This window comes from Rhagoletis zephyria, unplaced genomic scaffold, assembly GCF_001687245.7.
Source record: "Rhagoletis zephyria isolate East Lansing unplaced genomic scaffold, Rhagoletis_zephyria_1.1 Rzeph_scaffold_00238, whole genome shotgun sequence".
Classification (NCBI taxonomy): domain Eukaryota; kingdom Metazoa; phylum Arthropoda; class Insecta; order Diptera; family Tephritidae; genus Rhagoletis; species Rhagoletis zephyria.
The window spans coordinates 92,691-112,574 of NW_016157322.1; the positions used below are offsets into that span (position 1 = coordinate 92,691).

Consider the following 19,884-nt stretch of genomic DNA (forward strand, 5'->3'; position numbering starts at 1 on the left):
TTTTTATACCCGAGCGCACTTGTGCACAAGGGTATTATAACTTTGTTCACATAACGGTTGTTTGTAACAGGCAAAACGAATCGAGATAGATATAGACAAATGTATACATAAATGATCAGAATGAAAAGAGAAATCATTTAAGCGGTGACTGTCTGTCCGTCCGTCTGTGCACAAGATAACTCGAGTAAAAATAGACATATCTTAACGAAATTTGGTACGTGTACTTCTTTAGGACGGATGGTATTGAAAATGGGCAAAATCGGACAATAACCACGCCTACTTCCCATATAACGCTAGTTTTCAGAAATACGAAAACTGCGATATTTTAGTAACTACTGAAGCTTATTCACTCCAAATTGATATTTACAATTATTTTTAGACGAAAAATAAGAATATTATAAATTTTTGGAAAATGGGCGTAACTACGCCCACTTATGATTATATGTGTATAACTTGGTAACCGCTCTACCAACTTCTCCCAAACTTGGCACAGTTGTTGACCTTGGTACAACATACCAAAGCGCTGAAACTTTTTAAAATCGGACAATAACCACGCCCACATCCCATATAACGGTAATTTGGAAAAATACGAAATCTTCGATAAATCAGTAAATACTAAAGCTAATTTATTCAAAATTGATGCTTGCAATAACTCTTTACCAAGAAATACGCTTATGGTAAAATTTTGGAAAATAGGCGTGGTCCCGCCTATATCACATACGTTCATCGAAGATGTTTAAAATAGGGGTAAAACCACCCCGGCTTACCATGTAGGGGTAGTTTTCGGAAAGGTGGAAAACATATATTTAATACTTGCGCCGGGTATTTAATGTTCGGCTCCGCCTGAACTTGTTATTCCTGTAGTCCTCTACTATCTATATGGGAATAAAAAACGTGAAACCAACATTTCAAAGAATGTATTTTTGACATTTGCTTCCGTGAAGAGCTTGGGCATGGCTATGCTCGTATTAAAATTCTTAGCATATAACTTGTCCACTTTGGTGGCTTCTTGGCGGCATACAATTTATTTAATAGGGCAATTTCTGCTTAATTATTTTTCTTGGATAAATTACCTTTACAAAAATACCAAACACGTTCACATTGCAGACAACGAATTTTTCGATTTTTGTCCACTTAGGCGGCACTGTGCGCCGTCATTATTATTAAAAATCAATGCGATTTTTTAGCCGCTAAAAACATGCATTAATTTTACTAAAATTGTGTTATTCTTTTAATTGCACACCTAAAATTTTTTTAAAAATTCTGGTTAAACATATCAAAATTTAGATAAAAATTTGTGGCTTTTTTCTAAATTCTGTATGAAGTTTGGAAGTATTATTTATATGGTTTTTTTAAAGCATTAACCATAAAATATTATAGCTTGAAAAAGATTGTAAATATTAAATACGAAACACCATTCATCTACTTTTGACCGCCACTGTATGTCAACCTGAAAACAGTCAATGCTGTGACAGTTTTTTTTCTCCACGCTTTCAGTCATTCTACTTGTTTTTTCAAGAAAAAACCTTTTGATCATGGCAGACGGGCATTTCTATCATTTAAGACTAAATTTAAGTAAATTGCTTTTAATATGGCCTTCTTTTAGACAATTAAAAATCGGTCTATTTTGATATTTTTGTTGAATAATATTTTTAAATATTGGTATTTTTGTTTACTTTTCAAGGTTTGTCAAAGTTTGGTTCCTTGAAATATATGCAACTACAGTTATCTTTGATCAATTAAAGTAAAAATAATTTGCTCGCATGTGCTCCATTTTCATTTTCGAAGGACGAAACACGATGACTCGTAAAATTGTAACTTTGGATTTTATTTACAGAAATGTTCAATGCATATTTATTAGGAGCGTCGCATTGTTAACAGGTATAAGTCTGACCTTTAATTTGTTAAAAATTGCGTAACGATTGAAAACTATTTGTCAAAGATCTATGAAAAACCCTGATCCATTGCTAGTTTTCTTTCTACTTTTTTCTTCGTCAGTAAAAATAACTTAAAAATATAAGAAAACGAATGCACACCCGTTCTCGGGAGATCCTTTGAAGGACTATGAAACTGGACGATATTGATCTCTAATCGGCTTCGGCGAGAACGATTGTGTCCTTAGAACAATTTACCGCAGTCATTTTTTTTACTTTTAAGTTATTTATTTAATTGAAATTGAACTAGTAAAGAAGTATAAGTTCGGGCGAAACCGAACCCGGCGCAGGTATCAAATATCGTTTAAACTTTTTCTAAACTACATTTGCATGATAAGCAGGGGGTTTTCCCAATTTCAAACTTTTTCGATAATATGCTGACGTAGACTTAATGAAATAATTGAACCAAGTTTGGTAGAAATGTATAAAGTGGTTACCGAGATACACCTTAATAATAATAATAATAATGATAATAATAATAATAATAATAATAATAATACAGTCCAGTCGGTGCTCCTGTACGGGGCAGAAATATGGACCGACGCATTGAAAGTCAAAAAATACCGGATTCAAATGTCTTCGGTCCAGCGCAGAGGAGCACTACGCATTTCATCTGCATGCCGGACAGTGTCCGCGGTTCTAGTTATTTCTGGCGTCATGCCAATTGAGCTACTTGCTTACGAGCGAAAAGAGATTTACAATCTCAGTGCCGAGATAGGTCGAGCAACTGCCGCGGCAAGGGCGCGCGAGCGACTGGTACAGGAGTGGCAACAAAACTGGAACGCGAGCACAAAAGGTCGATGGACGCACTCCCTGATAGCCGATCTTCAAACATGGTTGAACATACCGCATGGGGAAGTCGATTTCTACCTGACGCAATTCCTCACCGGTCAGGNACAGCGCAGAGGGGCACTACGCATTGCTTCTGCATACCGTACAGTGTCCGCGGACGCGGTTCTAGTTATTTCTGGCGTCATGCCAATTGAGCTACTTGCTTACGAGCGAAAAGAGATTTACAATCTCAGTGCCGAGATAGGTCGAGCAACTGCCGCGGCAAGGGCGCGCGAGCGACTGGTACAGGAGTGGCAACAAAACTGGAACGCGAGCACAAAAGGTCGATGGACGCACTCCCTGATAGCCGATCTTCAAACATGGTTGAACATACCGCATGGGGAAGTCGATTTCTACCTGACGCAATTCCTCACCGGTCAGGGTTACTTCCGAGAATATCTTCATAGAATGGGAAGGGCGGACTCACCGTTCTGTCACTACTGTGAAAACGTCGAAGATAATGTGTACCACACATTCTTCTCCTGCGAACACTTCTTGATTTCGCGAAGAATGTTGGAAGAAAGATACGTAGACATAACTCCGAACAACACAGTTGGGGTAATGATCTCCAGTGCAGAAAAGTGGGAAGCAGTTGCCGGATACGTGAAATTCGTACTCCGCTGCAAACGAGAGGACGGTTGTCTACTGAGGACACCCGAATGAAACGCCCCTACAAAAGAGCAGCCCCAAAGCTCTAGCAGCGCGCTCCTGCATCTGAAGACATGCAGAATTGCGGGGCCAGATGCGGGATTCTTGCGCGGGCGGTGGGAGTTTGGGTTTTAGTGGGTAGCCCAACACGCTTCGGTGGGAGTCCCACACGCGGGGAAGGAAGTATAGAGACTAGCGCTCCCGGCCAGTGCATAAAGCATTTCCCTCTCCTACGAACAAAAAAAAATAATAATAATAATAATAATAATAATCCCAACCCATTCCCGCCCATACGCACGAGGGATGAACAGCTCTTCGCGGGAAACACATTACTTTACATTTCTTAAGATTTAGAGGCATAAGTTTTACTTTACACCAGTAAGCCATGCTGTTTAAGTCTGATTGTAGCAAAGACCTTTCTTTAATTGAAACGTACAATTTACAAAGCTTTACATCATCTGCATACATTCAAATTTTGGAAAATTGTATATCTGTAGAAATATCGTTTATAAAAAGCAAGAACAGAATCGGGCCTAGGTGGCTACCTTGAGGGACTCCTGAAGTAACATCAATGACGTCAGAGATAGTATTTTTAAACATTACCCTTTGTGATCTATCAAAGAGGTATGAAGAGATCCAACGTAGCAAAGTAGGTGGAAGACCAGGAAGATCAAGTTTATTGATGAGCAACGAGTGGCACACTTTGTCAAATGCTTTACTGAAGTCAGTATATATAACATCAACAGTTTTGCTTTCACTAAATGCTTTTGAGATATAGGATGTTAATTCAAGTAAATTTGTAGAAGTTGATTTGCCTTTGCAAAATCTATGTTGACTATATGAAATGCTAGAAGAGATAGAATGCGTCACCTGATTTGTTATAATTGCTTTAAATAATTTAGGAATTGCAGAAAGCTTAGCTATTCCCCGGTAGTTCTCCACTGAAGATCTGCTACCGCTNTCAGCACAATTTATAAGAATACAAGTAGGGATCTGGTCAGGACCATAATTGAAGGACTGCTTTAAGGATTTCAGATAAACTACTACATCATCGGGAGATATTACTGGGACATTTATTGAGTTCGTTAGACATTGTTTAAAAGGATAGTCAATATTAGTATGTGAGTTAATGGAATAATTGGATTTAAAAAACTGAGCGAACATGTTAGGAATTGTTTGATTATCACTAGAGCCGGTATGTTGATACTTCATGGCGGAAGGAAACCCACGTACATTTCCTTTGGAGTTTACGAAGTCATGAAATGATTTGGGGTCATATATTATACGCCGTTTGATTTTACACAAGTAAGCTTTATAACACTTTTTGTTTAATTCAAAAAACTTATGACGCAAAAGTGAGTATTTTACATAGTATGAGTGTAAACCGGTTTTTTTGTGTAATCTAAAATAACGCGACTTTCTGTTTTTCAAATTTCTCAGTTCTTTAGTTAACCATAACTGTGTTTGTTCTTCAGGAACATACATGCGTTTAGGCACATGCTTTTCAAATAATTTATGTAATGTAAAGTTAAAAAGTGAAACGTTTTGTTCAATATTTTCTTTATATGCAGGCCACGACAATTTAGACAGTTCTTTGTTAAGCTTTTTAAAGTTAGCTTTCGGAAAATCAAAGCGAATATTTGGTTCGTATGCTTGGGTACCGCAATTTTGACCATCACTTATAACTTCGTAAGATATCTCCATAGCAGGGTGGTAGACATCTCATTTACAACGGACTTAGATGCACCATCAACATAAACAAGATCTAATACTTTACCAAACTTATTGTCAAGTACATTAACCTGAGTTAGACAGAGTTCAGCCATCTCCTCTAAAAATACGTTGTTGCACGCACTAGACGCGAAAGGTACGATAGCATTGTCAATGATGTTCCATGATATGCTTGGTAAAATAAAATCACCTAACACAATCATTGAATCAGAGGGTTTAGTCAGTAAATTAACTGATTTCAGGAAAGAGATGAGTCGTGAATACACCAAAGTGTCAGATCGGGGAGGGATATAGCATAGAGATAAGTCAATAGACCCTTTTGAAACCTGTACACGAATGCATTTCAATTCTACAGAATCAGTGTGTGGAAGACTAAATTCTTCAGATGGTATTGAAGAGTCTACAGCGAAGAGTACGCCACCGCCGATTCTGTCCTCCCTATCTTGTCTATAATTATTTGGAAGAATCTCTGAATTGAAAATGTGAGGTTTCAGCCAAGTTTCAGTGAAAGAAAGAATATTATAATTACATTCAAGGCCTTTAAAGTATAAGTTCGTTAATTTAGTATTTAAGCCTCTTACATTTTGGTAATAAATACTTAAAGCAGATTTAATAGTTAGTTTTTTGATTCAGTGTTATGACGGGGAATATTAGCTAAGTTATTTCCTTTTTTGAGCCTATATTTGAATTCACGAACGAAAGCTCCGGGGGGCCAAAAAGAACTACTAAGCAGCGCATTAAACTTATCTAAATTGAATGAAGGAATATTTCTTTCGTATTANTTGATTCAGTGTTATGACGGGGAATATTAGCTAAGTTATTTCCTTTTTTGAGCCTATATTTGAATTCACGAACGAAAGCTCCGGGGGGCCAAAAAGAACTACTAAGCAGCGCATTAAACTTATCTAAATTGAATGAAGGAATATTTCTTTCGTATTAAAAATTAAATTTTCTGATGCTTAAGTCGACAGTTGTAATTTTTGATGAGATATAAAGCTTTATATCGTCTTCGGTAGTGTCTCTCGAAAATCTAGAGACAAAGATTGACTTCTTTGGCGGAACCACAACTAGTTCCCTTGTATCAGACTGGAGTAACGGCGGAAGGGGTTGAGTTACTGCGTTATTAGTAGAGGATAGGGAAGGCGGTGGAGGCTTTGGGGGAAGGGGAAGATACTTCAGGCTCGTTATTATCCGATGCAGATTTCGTTACACGCTCTTTTGAGGCTGAGGATTCTGATGCTGGAGGACTTGAAGAAGATAGATTAATTAACTCAGCCGGAAGATTATTCCGACGTGCAACGGCAATAATTTCCTTAGATGGACTATGAAGACGCTTACGTTTAGACACACCGATATCCTTAACAGATTGCAAGGTATCTAAGCATTTGAATGATTTAAACACATTTTCATAATGCTTAAATTTTTCTGTCAGTACTGACAATTCTCTTCCTATTTCTGTAAAAACATTTCNGATGCTGGAGGACTTGAAGAAGATAGATTAATTAACTCAGCCGGAAGATTATTCCGACGTGCAACGGCAATAATTTCCTTAGATGGACTATGAAGACGCTTACGTTTAGACACACCGATATCCTTAACAGATTGCAAGGTATCTAAGCATTTGAATGATTTAAACACATTTTCATAATGCTTAAATTTTTCTGTCAGTACTGACAATTCTCTTCCTATTTCTGTAAAACCATTTCTGGTTTGCCTAAATAGCTTGAAAAGATCAATTTCGGTTGACCTGCGCTTTACGCAAGACCAGCGAGGGCCCTTGCCATCATTAATAGCATCCAGAATTCTTCCAGGCAAACCAGGACATTTCAGATGGTAAATACCATAACACAGCCAGCACGATAAGTAGCGTTCAGAATCGCTTTTAATTTGGCAAGTATCAAGATCGCACTTCATATTGAAAGATTTATGTAATAACACTCGTTAATAAAAAGACAAACAAAATAAATTATAACAATTAAGGAGCCGATGTAAATAGCTTTAAATAAATGAAGCGAACAGTTTGAGTATCACTGTAGTTATGACACTTAATAAACGCTGTGACAAGAATTACTAGAAGAAGTAAACAAAAAGAGTAGAACAAATGTGCAAAAACAAAATGAATTCATGTAATGTGGAACGATTTTCCGTCATCCCTTGTCAAATTTGGTTTGGATACAAACCGGTTTCGGCGTTGTGCCATCTTCAGTGTCACGAAAAATGACACTGAAGATGGCACAACGCCGAAACAGGTTTGTCTTCAAACCAAATTTGACAAGGGATGACGGAAAATCGTTCCACATTACATCACACTCCTTCCCTGTCGGAAACACCGACAACGAAAATGAGAAAATGAATTCAGTTAACTACAAAGGATACAACAACAATGATAGCAACAAATGACTCGGCAAGATTAGAATGTATGGTAGTGAAATTTAATTAAATTTAGTTTAATATAAAACACAATAACTTTCACTTAGCTTCAATTATTTCACACTAAGATGCTCATAAGCACTTTTTATCGCTATTTTAACTCAGAATTAGCACAATAAACTTAGCAAATAGAAAGCCAAAATCAGAGCACAATATAATTACAACCTCACAGCTTGACGTTTGCAAAGTCAGTGTAGTCATAAAGTGGGTGGTGCCACGCCCAATTTCCAAAAGTCTATAGCAGTCTTATTTATTGTTAAGAGATTGTTGTAACTATTAACTTGGAGTAAATTAGCGTCCTCAGTTACTGAAATATCGGAGTTTTCGGATGTCTGAAATTTACCGTTATACGGGAAGTGGGTGTAATTTTAGTGCGATTTGAATAAGTTTCAACGAATTTCTTTTTTGTACTAAGGTTATTGAGTGCACCGAGTTTGGTAGAAATTGATGAATCGGTTACCGAGATACACATTTGTGGTCATAAGGGGGCGGCGCCACGCCCATTGTCCAAAAATGTATAATAATATAATCTTCTGCTAAGTGTAATTATCGATTTTGAGTCAAGTAGCTTCAGTAGTTACCGATTTAGCGCAGTTTTCGTTATTCTGTAAATTACCGTTATAAGGGAGGTGGGCGTGGTTATTGCTCGATTTCAAAGATTTTCAACAGATTTCTTAGCTAGGCCCTAGGCAAGGCTCGTAACGGTGAAGTGGCTATTGAGATACAGCATTTCATCATAAGTGGGCGGCATCACACCCATTTTTCAAAAATTTCATGATAATACTATTTTTTTACTAAAATTCTGCTTCGCACACTAATTTTCAACAGTTTGGATCCAATATTTACTGAAATATCGTAGTTTTTGCATTTTTCGAAAATACCGTTATATGGGAAGTGGGCGTGGTTGTAGTCCGATTTCGCCGATTTTTCAGTACCAACCTACCTCGGATAAAGGGAAACCTACATACATACCGAATTTTGTTCAGATATCTCAATTTTCACTCGAGTTATCGTGTACAAGGACGGACGGACATACAGATATGGCTTAATTGACTTCTCTATTCATTCTGAGCATTTGTATATACATTTGTCTATATCTATCTCGATTCGTTTTGGCTGTTACAAACAACCGTTATGTGAACAAAGTTAATATACCCTTGTGCACAAGTGCGCTCGGGTATAAAAAGCATCAAAACTTTAGTAACGAAAATTTATGCACAACTCGCAGTTATTCACAATCAAGAGTCGGTCTTAAAGGACGAAGTGCATATCCGAACTCGTCGACCTAAATATGTTTTACAAAAACGGAGTCCGTTCTTGTCTTTTTCTTAAAAAGCTTTTGTGGACTTATGGTAACTGAATATAACTAAATATTTCACGAAAATGATCCTAAGATAAGTGTAATTAGCAGAGATCGAAAATAACCGTCAGCAAGTGTCCCATATGGTGTTTACCACTGACACAAGCACTCGTCTCTCAAGCAAAGAGTGTTTCTCTCAAAAATGAAGACCAAGGTAAATTTAAAAATTCAACTAATATAAGGGCCAATGTGAAGGGGAATATGTAATGTAGAAATTGATAAACATAAAGATGATAAAGATAAATATGGAGAAAAGATGAGGATGAGTAAAGATGAAAATAAAGGAGGAAAGATTAAAATAAAGGTAATTATAAAGAAAATTATATAGAGTCACACAGACTCAACTTGGGAACTATTTCGGGATTTTCGGTATTCTCGGGACTTATCGATATAATGATCGGTATTTTTATCGATTTTGTTATCGATATTTTTATCGGGTTTGTTATCGATATTTAAAACGATTTCGTTATCGATAATGTTATCGACTTTGTTATCGTTATTGTTATCGATTTGGGTATCGACTTTATTTTCGATATTTTGATCGATTTTGTTATCGATTTTTTAATCGATTTCGTTATCGATAATTTTATCGATTTTGTTATCGGTATTGTTATCGATTTTGTTATCTATATTGTTATCGATATTGTTATCGATTTGGGTTTCGATTTTGTTATAGATATTTTTATCGATTTTGTTATCGATCTGAGTATCGATTTGGGTATCGACTTTATTTTCGATATTTTAATCGATTTTGTTATCGATAATTTTAAAGTAGTCTCGAGAATCCCGAAATAGCCCAAAAATCCCGAAGTAGTCCGAAGATCCCGAAAATCCTGAAGAAGTCTCGAAAATTCCGAATTAGAGACGCTGATCCCGAAAATCTCAAAGTATTATCGAAAATTACGAATTAGTCCCGAGAATCCCGAAATAGCCCAAAAATCCCGAAGTAGTCCCGAAGATTCTGAAAATCCTGAAGAAGTCTCGAAAATTCCGAATTAGTGCCGCGGATCCCGAAAATCTCAAAGTAGTCACGAAAATCCCGAATTAGGTCTGAGAATCCCGAAATAGCCCAAAAATCCCGAAATAGTCCCGAAGATTCCGAAAATTCTGAAGAAGTCTCGAAAATTCCGAATTAGTGCCGCGGATCCCGAAAATCTCAAAGTAGTATCGGAAATCCCGAATTAGTCCCGAGAATCCCGAAATAGCCCAAAAATCCCGAAGTGGTCCCGAAGATTCCGAAAATCCTGAAGAAGTCTCGAAAATCCCAAAATAGTCCAAAAATCTCGAAATAGACTGAAAATCTTGAAGTAGTCCCGAAGATTCCGAAAAAGTCTCGAAAGTCTCGAATTACTCCCAAATCAAGATTTTCGTGGAACTGGAAGTTGGAAGATACTTAAATATCTTATTAGCGTCGCATAACAAAATTATTGTTTAATTGAAAAATTACAAATCAAATTGATTTGCTCTACAATCCAAATCAAAAATTTGTATTTCTTATTTGGTTGAAAAATCAAATCACAAATAAATTTAATTTTTTATTTGGTCAACAAACTAAATCATAATAATAATTTCTTAATTCTCTTTCAACAGCAAATTTGATATGTTTCTACGTACTTCTAAAACTTATTTTTCTTCTTCCAGCGATAAGTGTCCGTGTCCAACAGCAACGGAAATTATATGCAAAATAACCCTTTCCCACTGAGAGGAGCACACATCTACAAAAAATAAACCGCCTGTTCTGTTTTGTGGGTTATTTTTTCCTTTAAATAGTGACGGTTATTTTGGGACACTTTTAAAGTGTTGACGGTTATTTTCGGCCTCTGGTAATTAGTAATTTTTATCCTATGAATCCCTAATTATCATTAAGTTTCCTGTTTTATTTAATTACTGAGTAGAAAAACACATAAAATAATTTTGTCCGGTTTTACTATGCAAATACTCCTCTGTGGCACGTGCAATTTTTTGAGCATTGTGGCTAAGGAGTTCATCAATATTTACTCAAAATTGATATATACAATGGTTCTTAAGAAAAAAATGGATTTTTCATAAAATTTTAGGAAAGTGGGCGAGGCACCGCCCACTTATATCATATATGCGTATCTCAAAAACTACTCGATCGATCTCGACCAAATTTGATATACACATTGTACGTGGCGTACTTAAGCACCATGTTAAATTTTTTTTAAAGCGGACACGTGCTCCAATCGTTATGTGATTTCAAAAAAATCAAGGCTAGCTACATATGTATATTTCAGGGGGAGTAATTTTTGTCCGATTTAAAAAATATTCAACACCCTCCTTAAAGAGGCCAAGCAAAATGTATATATCAAATTTGATCGAGATCGGTCAAGTACTTTTTGATATACGCGTATATGGTATAATTGGGCGGTGCCACGTCCACTTTCCTAAAATTTTATGCAAAATAAATGTTTTGCTTAAGAGCCATTGTATACATATATCAATTTAGAGTAAATATTGATGATCTCCTTAGCCACACTGCGCAAAAAATCTGCTCGTCACACACAAATAAATTCAAGGCCGGAATTTGGCTTAAATTGCATAACTTCGACAATTTTCATGCAATTCCATTAAGTGAGGTATCATTTTATTCGAAAATAAATATTATTTTGGATAAATACCTCCACATATTTGACAACTTTTATAGAAATTTTTGAAATTAGTGATAATCAAAGTTGAAAAAATGAAGAAAAATAGAGGCTCATTAAAATTTAACCGATGAAAACTCCCAACAAGCTAAGTCTAACAATATATGTATTGTTATACATCGTTTTAAAGGTCTATAAATCCCCTTTTCAAAACCGATTTTTAAAATCGGATAGAAAATAGTCAAGCTATTAATAGATAAGTACGAAAATAACGGTGTTTTTTGTATAAAAAATGGAGGGTTCAGGAACTATACGGGGCCCATTTTCATGTTGTACTCGACCATACCTACAACCTACACTAGATTTTGTTTCGGGTGTATTTCCTGACTTTTTTTTGTAGCACCGTGTTATTGCTTAAAGTTTAAGTTTTTATGTGATGTCTACGCATATTTAAATAAGTATAAATATTGAATTCACTTCCTCACCAAGGGTGTGCTAAGGCTTGCTTGCAGGTGTAACGTTTTTCCACATTTACGCACATTAAATTTTGTATAAAATGTTTTGCTGACTCGCTTATTTCATCCCAGTACGGTGAGTCGAACTCAAACTCTCCTGTGAAAATAAACGAAATCGTTATTAAGATAGAAATATTAGGTATGAATGATATCAGCTGTTCGTCTGAGTGAGAATACTTATTTTAAAGTTGACATAAACGGAAAAGAGTATAGTGGATAATATATAAATAATAAATTGAAGTATTTTAAGTACCTTTTAAAATTTGGGCAAATAAGTTGGCATCATTTTCATCATAAAACGGTGGATAGCCACAGAGTAATATATATGATATAACTCCTATGCTCCAAACATCGACTGCTTTTCCATACGGTTTTTGTGCCAAGACTTCTGGAGCTACGTAACCAGGAGTACCACATGCTGTAGCCATTATACCTGAATCCTCCATTTTCGACAAACCAAAATCGCTTATCATAATTTTACTACCGTCATCCGGGCTGTAGTAAAGAAGGTTTTCTGGCTACAAGAAGTTTCGGAAAATAAAAAATAAACATAGTGCCATAAAAAACAGTTTTTCATAAAAATACAATCGCCGTTCGGAGTGGGCGTAAAACTGTAGGTCCCTCCCCTTTGAGTGACAACCAGCGTTGCCGTTTTGGTCCAATTGGACCAAAATTGGTATCTTCATTCTCCTTTGGTAGTTTGGTTGGTTTGATGAAGCTTTTGGTAGGAAAAAATGATTTGAAAATACAACCAAATTGAGCATTCAAATTTGTTCACTTTGCTCACACGTATAAGATTTCTTTGTTTATTTTTCTATATTTTATTAAGCAGCCAATTATCTGCAAACAAAAACCTCAAAGCAATCTGCAAAGTGTGAGTATATGCAAATTGAAACAAATTTGGAAATTATTTTATTGAAATGCATAGAATGTTTGAGTTTGTTCTTTCACATACAAAAAAAAGCGTTTGATATTAATTGAATTAATAATTGCGTTTGTTTACTCATTTCCAATAAAAGTTTTACGAATTTTCATGTTTTGGCGTTTTCGTACGCAAAAACTTGCAAAGTAGGGGAAATTGAGAGAGCGGAAAATGACAGTTGAAGTTGCAAGTTTTTACTGGATTTTACTGGATAAATTTTTACTTGTAAGAATTTGCCAGTACGAAAACAGCTGATCGCATGTTGCTGGATGAAATTTAAACTATTAAGGAAACTGTTTGTGGGTTTTTATTGTTGAAATTCACAAACTAAACCTATTTAAATATAAAATATATTGTTTTTTAGGAAATTCCTGCGAATAAACAACAAATTTATCAGCTGTTCATGAAACTTGCAAATTATTACTGGAATAGCGTTCGCGTACTTTTTTGTAAATTTTGTCTATGAGAGCGAATTCTTAGAAATAAAGTTACTGGAGAGTTGCTGGCAAGTTACTGGATAATTTTTAAACAAACACAACTAATCTCAAAGGTATTTAAAATTTTAACCGACCTCACAAAAAGGAGGAAGGTTATCAATTCGTCGGAATATTTTTATTTATTTTTTTTTTATATTTTTTATTTTTTATATATGTTACCGTATAACTTTGGACCACGTTAACCGATTTTTATAATTCTTTTTTTAAAGGAAGGGTGTTATCTCACAGGTGGTCCCATTCTAATTTGGTTTAAATCCGATCTGTGGACCATGAAGAGATTCACGATAGTCTTCAATTTTTATATTGAGAATTGAAGTCGGTTTTGTTTTTTGCTTAAAAATTACTTGTTTACAAAAGTTTTTTATACAATACAATGAATGGTTAACCAATACTATAAACAATATTGTGTGTATTTTTAATTTTTATGCTAATTCGTGTAGCTAAAAACCTCGTAAATTCAAGAATTTTCGTTTTAATGATGAAACAAATTTTGGTAGTTGGGAAACTGATGTGGTAGTCGTTTTGGTACCTAAAAATATTGTCAAGTGGCAATACTGGTGACAACATCAAGGCACACGTCACAAATTGGAGGAGAAGCTTCGGCCGCCAAACACTCAAATATTGTGTAGGCGCCANACCAATCGCATAGTCATGAAGAAAAATTGGGGCTATTGGAAAAAGGGGTGTGGCACCTCCCATACAAACCGAATTTTTCATATCTATTATTATTATTATAACAACTGGCTATCATTTTATTGCATTTCAGTATTATTATTATAATAAAAGTAATGCAGGTAGGACACAATATACTCTACCACATCATATTTATGTTCCCTGGTAGTAGTTAAGTCAATTGAAATGCAATGAGCTTTATAATTGGTGTGGGAATAGGGTGGGTATTCTCAGCAATGCCTTGACTAATGATTTTGGCGTTTGGCGTTTTAACACCAACCGGGTACACTAGTTGCATATTGCCATTTCCAACGGCCGCGAACCGTACGTTCGTATGATTTTATATTGTATAATATGTATTTATTTATTGAATATTTCTTTAGAAATTAACAATAAGTTTTCAAATCTTACAAACTACCTTTAAATTTAAAATTTCTGCGGCAATGCTTAGAATTTTTACTTTTTTATTTTTTTCATACATAGATACATATATGTGACACGTAAAGTTAAAAGGGACCTACGCTCAGAAAAAAAGATTTCAAGAAAACCGACTTTGAAGTTTACCAAGTTGATTTTGATGCTTCTGAACGTTTTAATGGATTGAAACTCGTTACTCGGGGTTTTCGGGGTCGCTGATTACGAATCCGTTGTTAGTTTTCCAAAATTCAAAATGGCGGCCCAATATGGCGGATGACTTTTTTAAAAGTTGATCGGAATCGCTTGAAACTCGTTATCCGGGGGTTTTTGGTGTCGCCGATTACGAGTCCGATGTTCGTTTTTAAAAATTCAAAATGGCGGATCCAATAGGGCGGTAAAAATTTAAAATTTGTTTGGATTCATGTGAAACTCAAAAATGTCGTTGACACCGAAAACGAGGTCAGTGATTACGGATCCGATGTTCGAAAACCCCCGAGTAACGGGTTTCATGCGAATTTCATTAATTTCAGAATGGTTTGTCAGATTTGATTTTTTTTGTACTTTTTTTTTTGTGAAAGTACCTAACTTTGAAGTGAAATTGTGAAAAAACTAATGCAGCTAGAAGCTGCGGTTTATTGCATTGGAAAGAGTGGCCCGTTTACTATAAGAGTCGATGAAAAAGTGAAAACCGATTTTTTCTGACCGTAGGTCCCTTTTAACTTTACGTGTCACATATATTTATTACATTTGTTGCGGCTGTCGGAATGGACAAAATTCCGAGCTGCAGGATCGCTGGATATCGTGCTGGGCAGGCGGTCTGAAAGGACGATTTCCAGAGCCGCACTGCCTGGGCGGGTAGAAAGGACTAGTTTCCACGCCCCACCTTCGCTTCTCTATATTTAAGTAATTAAAATCCAGTAGGTTGTGTTCGGTAGGAAAGGACAAGTTTCCGAGCCGCACTGACACTGGTGGTGGGTAGTCTGTCTGAAAGGACGAGTTCAAGAGCCGAAACTGATATATTGCGAGTATCGAAATTTATTATATTGCGCATCATTTGATAATATCGGAGAATTCCTTTCGTTTTAGTCTTCTTGCATACCTCGGGCTAAGAAGATCTATCGCTAGTCGATTTGGATGGTTCATTAACCGTGCTGAGCAACTGGTGCTTAGCCCTCTTGTCCTCATGCGCCGTATTTACATTAAGATCTTTGTGGATAAGTCTTCTATCTAGTGTCATCCCAAGGTATTTGACACTATCTTTTTGTGGTATAGCCTTGCTGTTTATCTTTAGTGGTGGGCAAGTTTCTTTCTTCAAAGTAAATGTTGTCTGAACACACTTGCTTTCGTTAACCTTTATTCTCCAAGAACCTAGCCATAGCTCTAATTTTTTCAAATATTCTTGAAGCTTGTAAGAAGCCTCTTTAGGGTCTGAACTATTGCTTAGGATAGCTGTGTCATCAGCAAACGTTGAAATGGTTAGACTATCATCAGTTGGCAAATCACGAGCGTATATTACGTACAATATGGGACCTAGAACACTGTCTTGAGGGACACCTGCATATATTAGGTGACTTTTCGTTCTAAAGCAATTCTGCCTGACTCTGAAGTTTCTCCCCAGCAGAAAGCTTTCCAGAATTGCATGCGTATTTGCAGGGAGTGAAACCTTTAGTTTGTATATAATACGCTTTTGAAGTCCAAAAAAAAACAAAGAAAACATAAATCTTTATAAATTTTTGTTTATGTTTCGATAGCATTTTGCTAGGTATATCTTTGGTGCAACAGGGATGATCTTTCGATTGTTATTTTTTAATATGTTAGCAATAAAATTGCGGTCGCGAACGTACGAATGGAAGTCGCTTTTGGCTGCAAATTGAAAAATGTAAGAAACTGTGAAAGGGAACAGAATATTCTCAAGCGATTAATTTATATTAAAGTGGAGTGAAGTAACTTCCTCCTAACTAATTGCGCGTTGAAATATTTATTAGTTTTTTTTTATTTACCGGTCGCGAACGTACGATTTTTCTATCATTATTTATCACCCCTATGCCGTAATCCGAATGCTCATAGTTACGAATTCGTAGCTAAGTTCCGAAAATTCGAAAATTGGTATGATGTAATCCGATCGTAACTATCAGCGGCACTGCCAGCTAAAAACGTGAAATTCGAAGTTCCTAATCAGCTGCCTTGACAGAAACAAAATAAATATAATCGCAAGTGAATAGCGAAATTAAATAAAATTAGTTTAATCGTTACTTGAAAAGAATTTTCCTTAATTAAGTAAAATACAAAGAATTCAGTGATCCGTGCACTTTTGTCCCAGGAAGAAGAACAGTTGCATTAATATACAAAGGAGATTGCTACGAGATTGTTCTGATCCTTTTAAGGGCCTCCATTACACTATTGTGCCGCTTTAATTCTTGCAACGCTTTCCCAAATTCCACCACATCCTTTTTAGCTCCTTTTACTAAGCCTCGAGAAATGTCCGGCCTTTCGATCATGATAGTTTTGTACACATTTAATAATCTTTTTTTTTCTATTCACACTTCAACTTACATACACATTTTTGCGTTTATCACTTTGTTTTATTGATATTTAAAAAAAAATTTGTTTCGCTCCGACACGAGTTGCTATTCCGACAAATACATAAAAATGACAGCTACATCGGATTCAAGCATGCCAACATTAAGAATTTCGAAGATGGCCTACGAATTACGAAATTACAGCATATATTCATGAACATGAAATGGTATTATAAATTTGGTCCGATGATTGTAAGTACCCCAGTAAAACAATTATATGTGCAATACTTCAACTTCAACTAGTTAAATGAAAAACCAATACTAGATCTTTGATGTTTTTTCCAAATAATTTTATTCATTTACTCTATCAAAAGAACATAAAAAACTTAATATTTATATATGCATTAGTTTATAACAAGATAATTTGATTGTACCATTATGTTTAAATTTTCGTAGGAAATATTTAGATGTGCAAAGAAACAAGTGTTAGGTTACCGACTATTTTAAAAAATGTTTTGAAGATAATTTTATTTGTTGGGATTGTTTTTCTGTTGCACAATTTTATTTGTTTTACGCTTTGCGGCATATATTTTACCGAAATTTCGTAGTAAAATTTATATTATTTCCTCCCATTTGTGAAGTTTGGTTTATTTCGAAATTACGATTTGTGAAGTTTGGTTTTTTTAAGTTTCAACACGTTATCATTCAGTTTTGAATAAGTAAACATCTTGTTGTGAAGTAGATCTTAAAAATCCCCAGTGGTATTAAAGCCCATATTTGAAGCTAGTTACTCTAAAAGAAGGTATTTTATTCCTTGAGTAACGATTTTGTTGTTCGCAAGGTGTGAATAACAGCGTTTTACCGCTGGAATTTCCAAATATCTTTGCGCAAAGAATGTTTCTACTTCTGGATATTAATTTTTCCCATAGTGAAAAGATTTTATTTGTTTTTCAAAGCTATATCTTTTTACTTGCAATCAAAGATCCCTTTCGCCAAAGACAGGTTTGCCATGGAAGCCGAATGCCTCTCCAAGTTGTGGTGGGCATCTGGATCAACTACACTGAAGTTTTTTTCATCAGCGTTTTCAATTCTTCCTACAAAATTTGCAATTTTTTTAAAATGCTGAAAACGCATTTCGTGCCATAGTGTGGGCTGTGGTTTAGCGATTTCTTTTTTCATCCTAAGTACCAAAACTGTGTTTATTATTGATTGTGAACTTTTACTTGTGACAGAGGGATTCAAATACATTTAAGTTTTTACGGTAAATCATGCTGTTCCTAGTAGCTAACCTTTAGATATGTCATTTGCACCACTCTTTTGAGGTTGTATGGGGCCATCAAGCTTATTATTTCCATAGTCGTCGGGATTTTTAAAGGATCTTATTTTTATATTCTGCTGTCCGATTACTTCAGCAGTTAATTAACTAATTTTCATGCCACAAAAATTCGTTCCTGTTATACTTCCGGGCTCTTCTTTAGATAGTTTAATGCCACGGGATATTATGGGCCATAATATAACTAGGGAACAAAATAAAATTGATTTTTATTATGAAAATAGCTTCTATATGTTTAAGTTTTTACCACATAGTTACCGGTGCATATTTCTTTTGAAAATTTTTGACACTGGAGCAGACTGAAACTGAATAGTTCATTTTGCACATATAATTATTTACTATGGTATATTAACTAACACGAATATTCTCAGCTCTAAGGGCAATAATCTCAATCAAACAGTGATTGTAGAGTTATTGCTTGCTTAGCGTCAATTGGATTGATCTTATTTCCGGAACCTTTACATACTTGTATAGACGGAGGATGAATATGGCATTTTTAACTGTTGAAAATCAGTTGCATAATTGTTGCGTTGTGAGCCTATTTGACTATTTGAAGTAGCCGTGTTGTTAGACAAAGCAGTAACTACACTGTCCTCTGGAACGATAGGCGGCGGAGAACGTATAGAATTACGCCGCGCTTCAACATCAGTTGGGTTCATATTTACACAAGCTAGGTGAAACAGGTCATTGCCCTTAGCACATTAAATTTTATGCTCCACTTTTCGCCCACAAACATACGGCATTATGATCAGTGCCCCCGCGAGCTTGAAAATAAGTATCAGTTGCCAAGCAGAAAAAGGTATCAAAAGCAAACACAACTGTTATTTTTTAAGCATTAATTTAAAAACAAATAATAAATAAAATTGTATAATTAAATCCATAGTTATAAAAAATTTATTATTACTTGCTGTAACAAAAACAGAGAATCTGTATGCTTATTTGCATAAAGAAAAATAAACTTGTACAAGTCAATATTGTGGAAATTGCTACACAATGAAATTGCGCAAACCTTATTTTGGAGAAACGTTGCTCAAGTAAATATATGCAAGTAATATAAATGTGTGTTGTATACTTTGATAGGTTCAGCTTTAAAACGCAAAAACAGATTATTAAATTTTTTTATTCTTCTACGCTCTTATCCATATTTTACAGAACGATCTGGAAACCAATCTGTCAAAACTAGACTAAAAATTGCGCAGTTATGGCCATACGCAACACAAATTATTGTACGATAACACAAGCATGAGCAAGATATCAAAATGATTTTGATTTTAGCGCAATCTAACATATAAAAATCTCGTGTTACGGTGTTTGGGGTCAAACTCCTCCGAAACGGCTAGACCGATTTTTATGACATTTTTATACCCGAGCGCACTTGTGCACAAGGGTATTATAACTTTGTTCACATAACGGTTGTTTGTAACAGGCAAAACGAATCGAGATAGATATAGACAAATGTATACATAAAT

General features: G+C 35.4%; 1 protein-coding gene across 3 annotated transcripts in view; it reads right to left on the reverse strand.

Annotated features, from left to right (window-relative positions):
* Positions 1-19,884, reverse strand: part of CaMKI (Calcium/calmodulin-dependent protein kinase I) — a 316,930-nt gene that overhangs the window by 76,173 nt on the left and 220,873 nt on the right. For all 3 annotated transcript variants that reach the window (XR_001846754.1, XM_017609613.1, XM_017609612.1), the window contains 2 exons: positions 12,309-12,573; positions 12,026-12,152 (listed from right to left, as the gene is read on the reverse strand). Coding sequence is in view for 2 of the 3 variants with exons in the window: in XM_017609613.1 (XP_017465102.1) it covers positions 12,026-12,152; positions 12,309-12,573 (392 nt within the window). In the remaining variant the exon portion in view is untranslated. The remainder of the gene's footprint in view (positions 1-12,025; positions 12,153-12,308; positions 12,574-19,884) is intronic.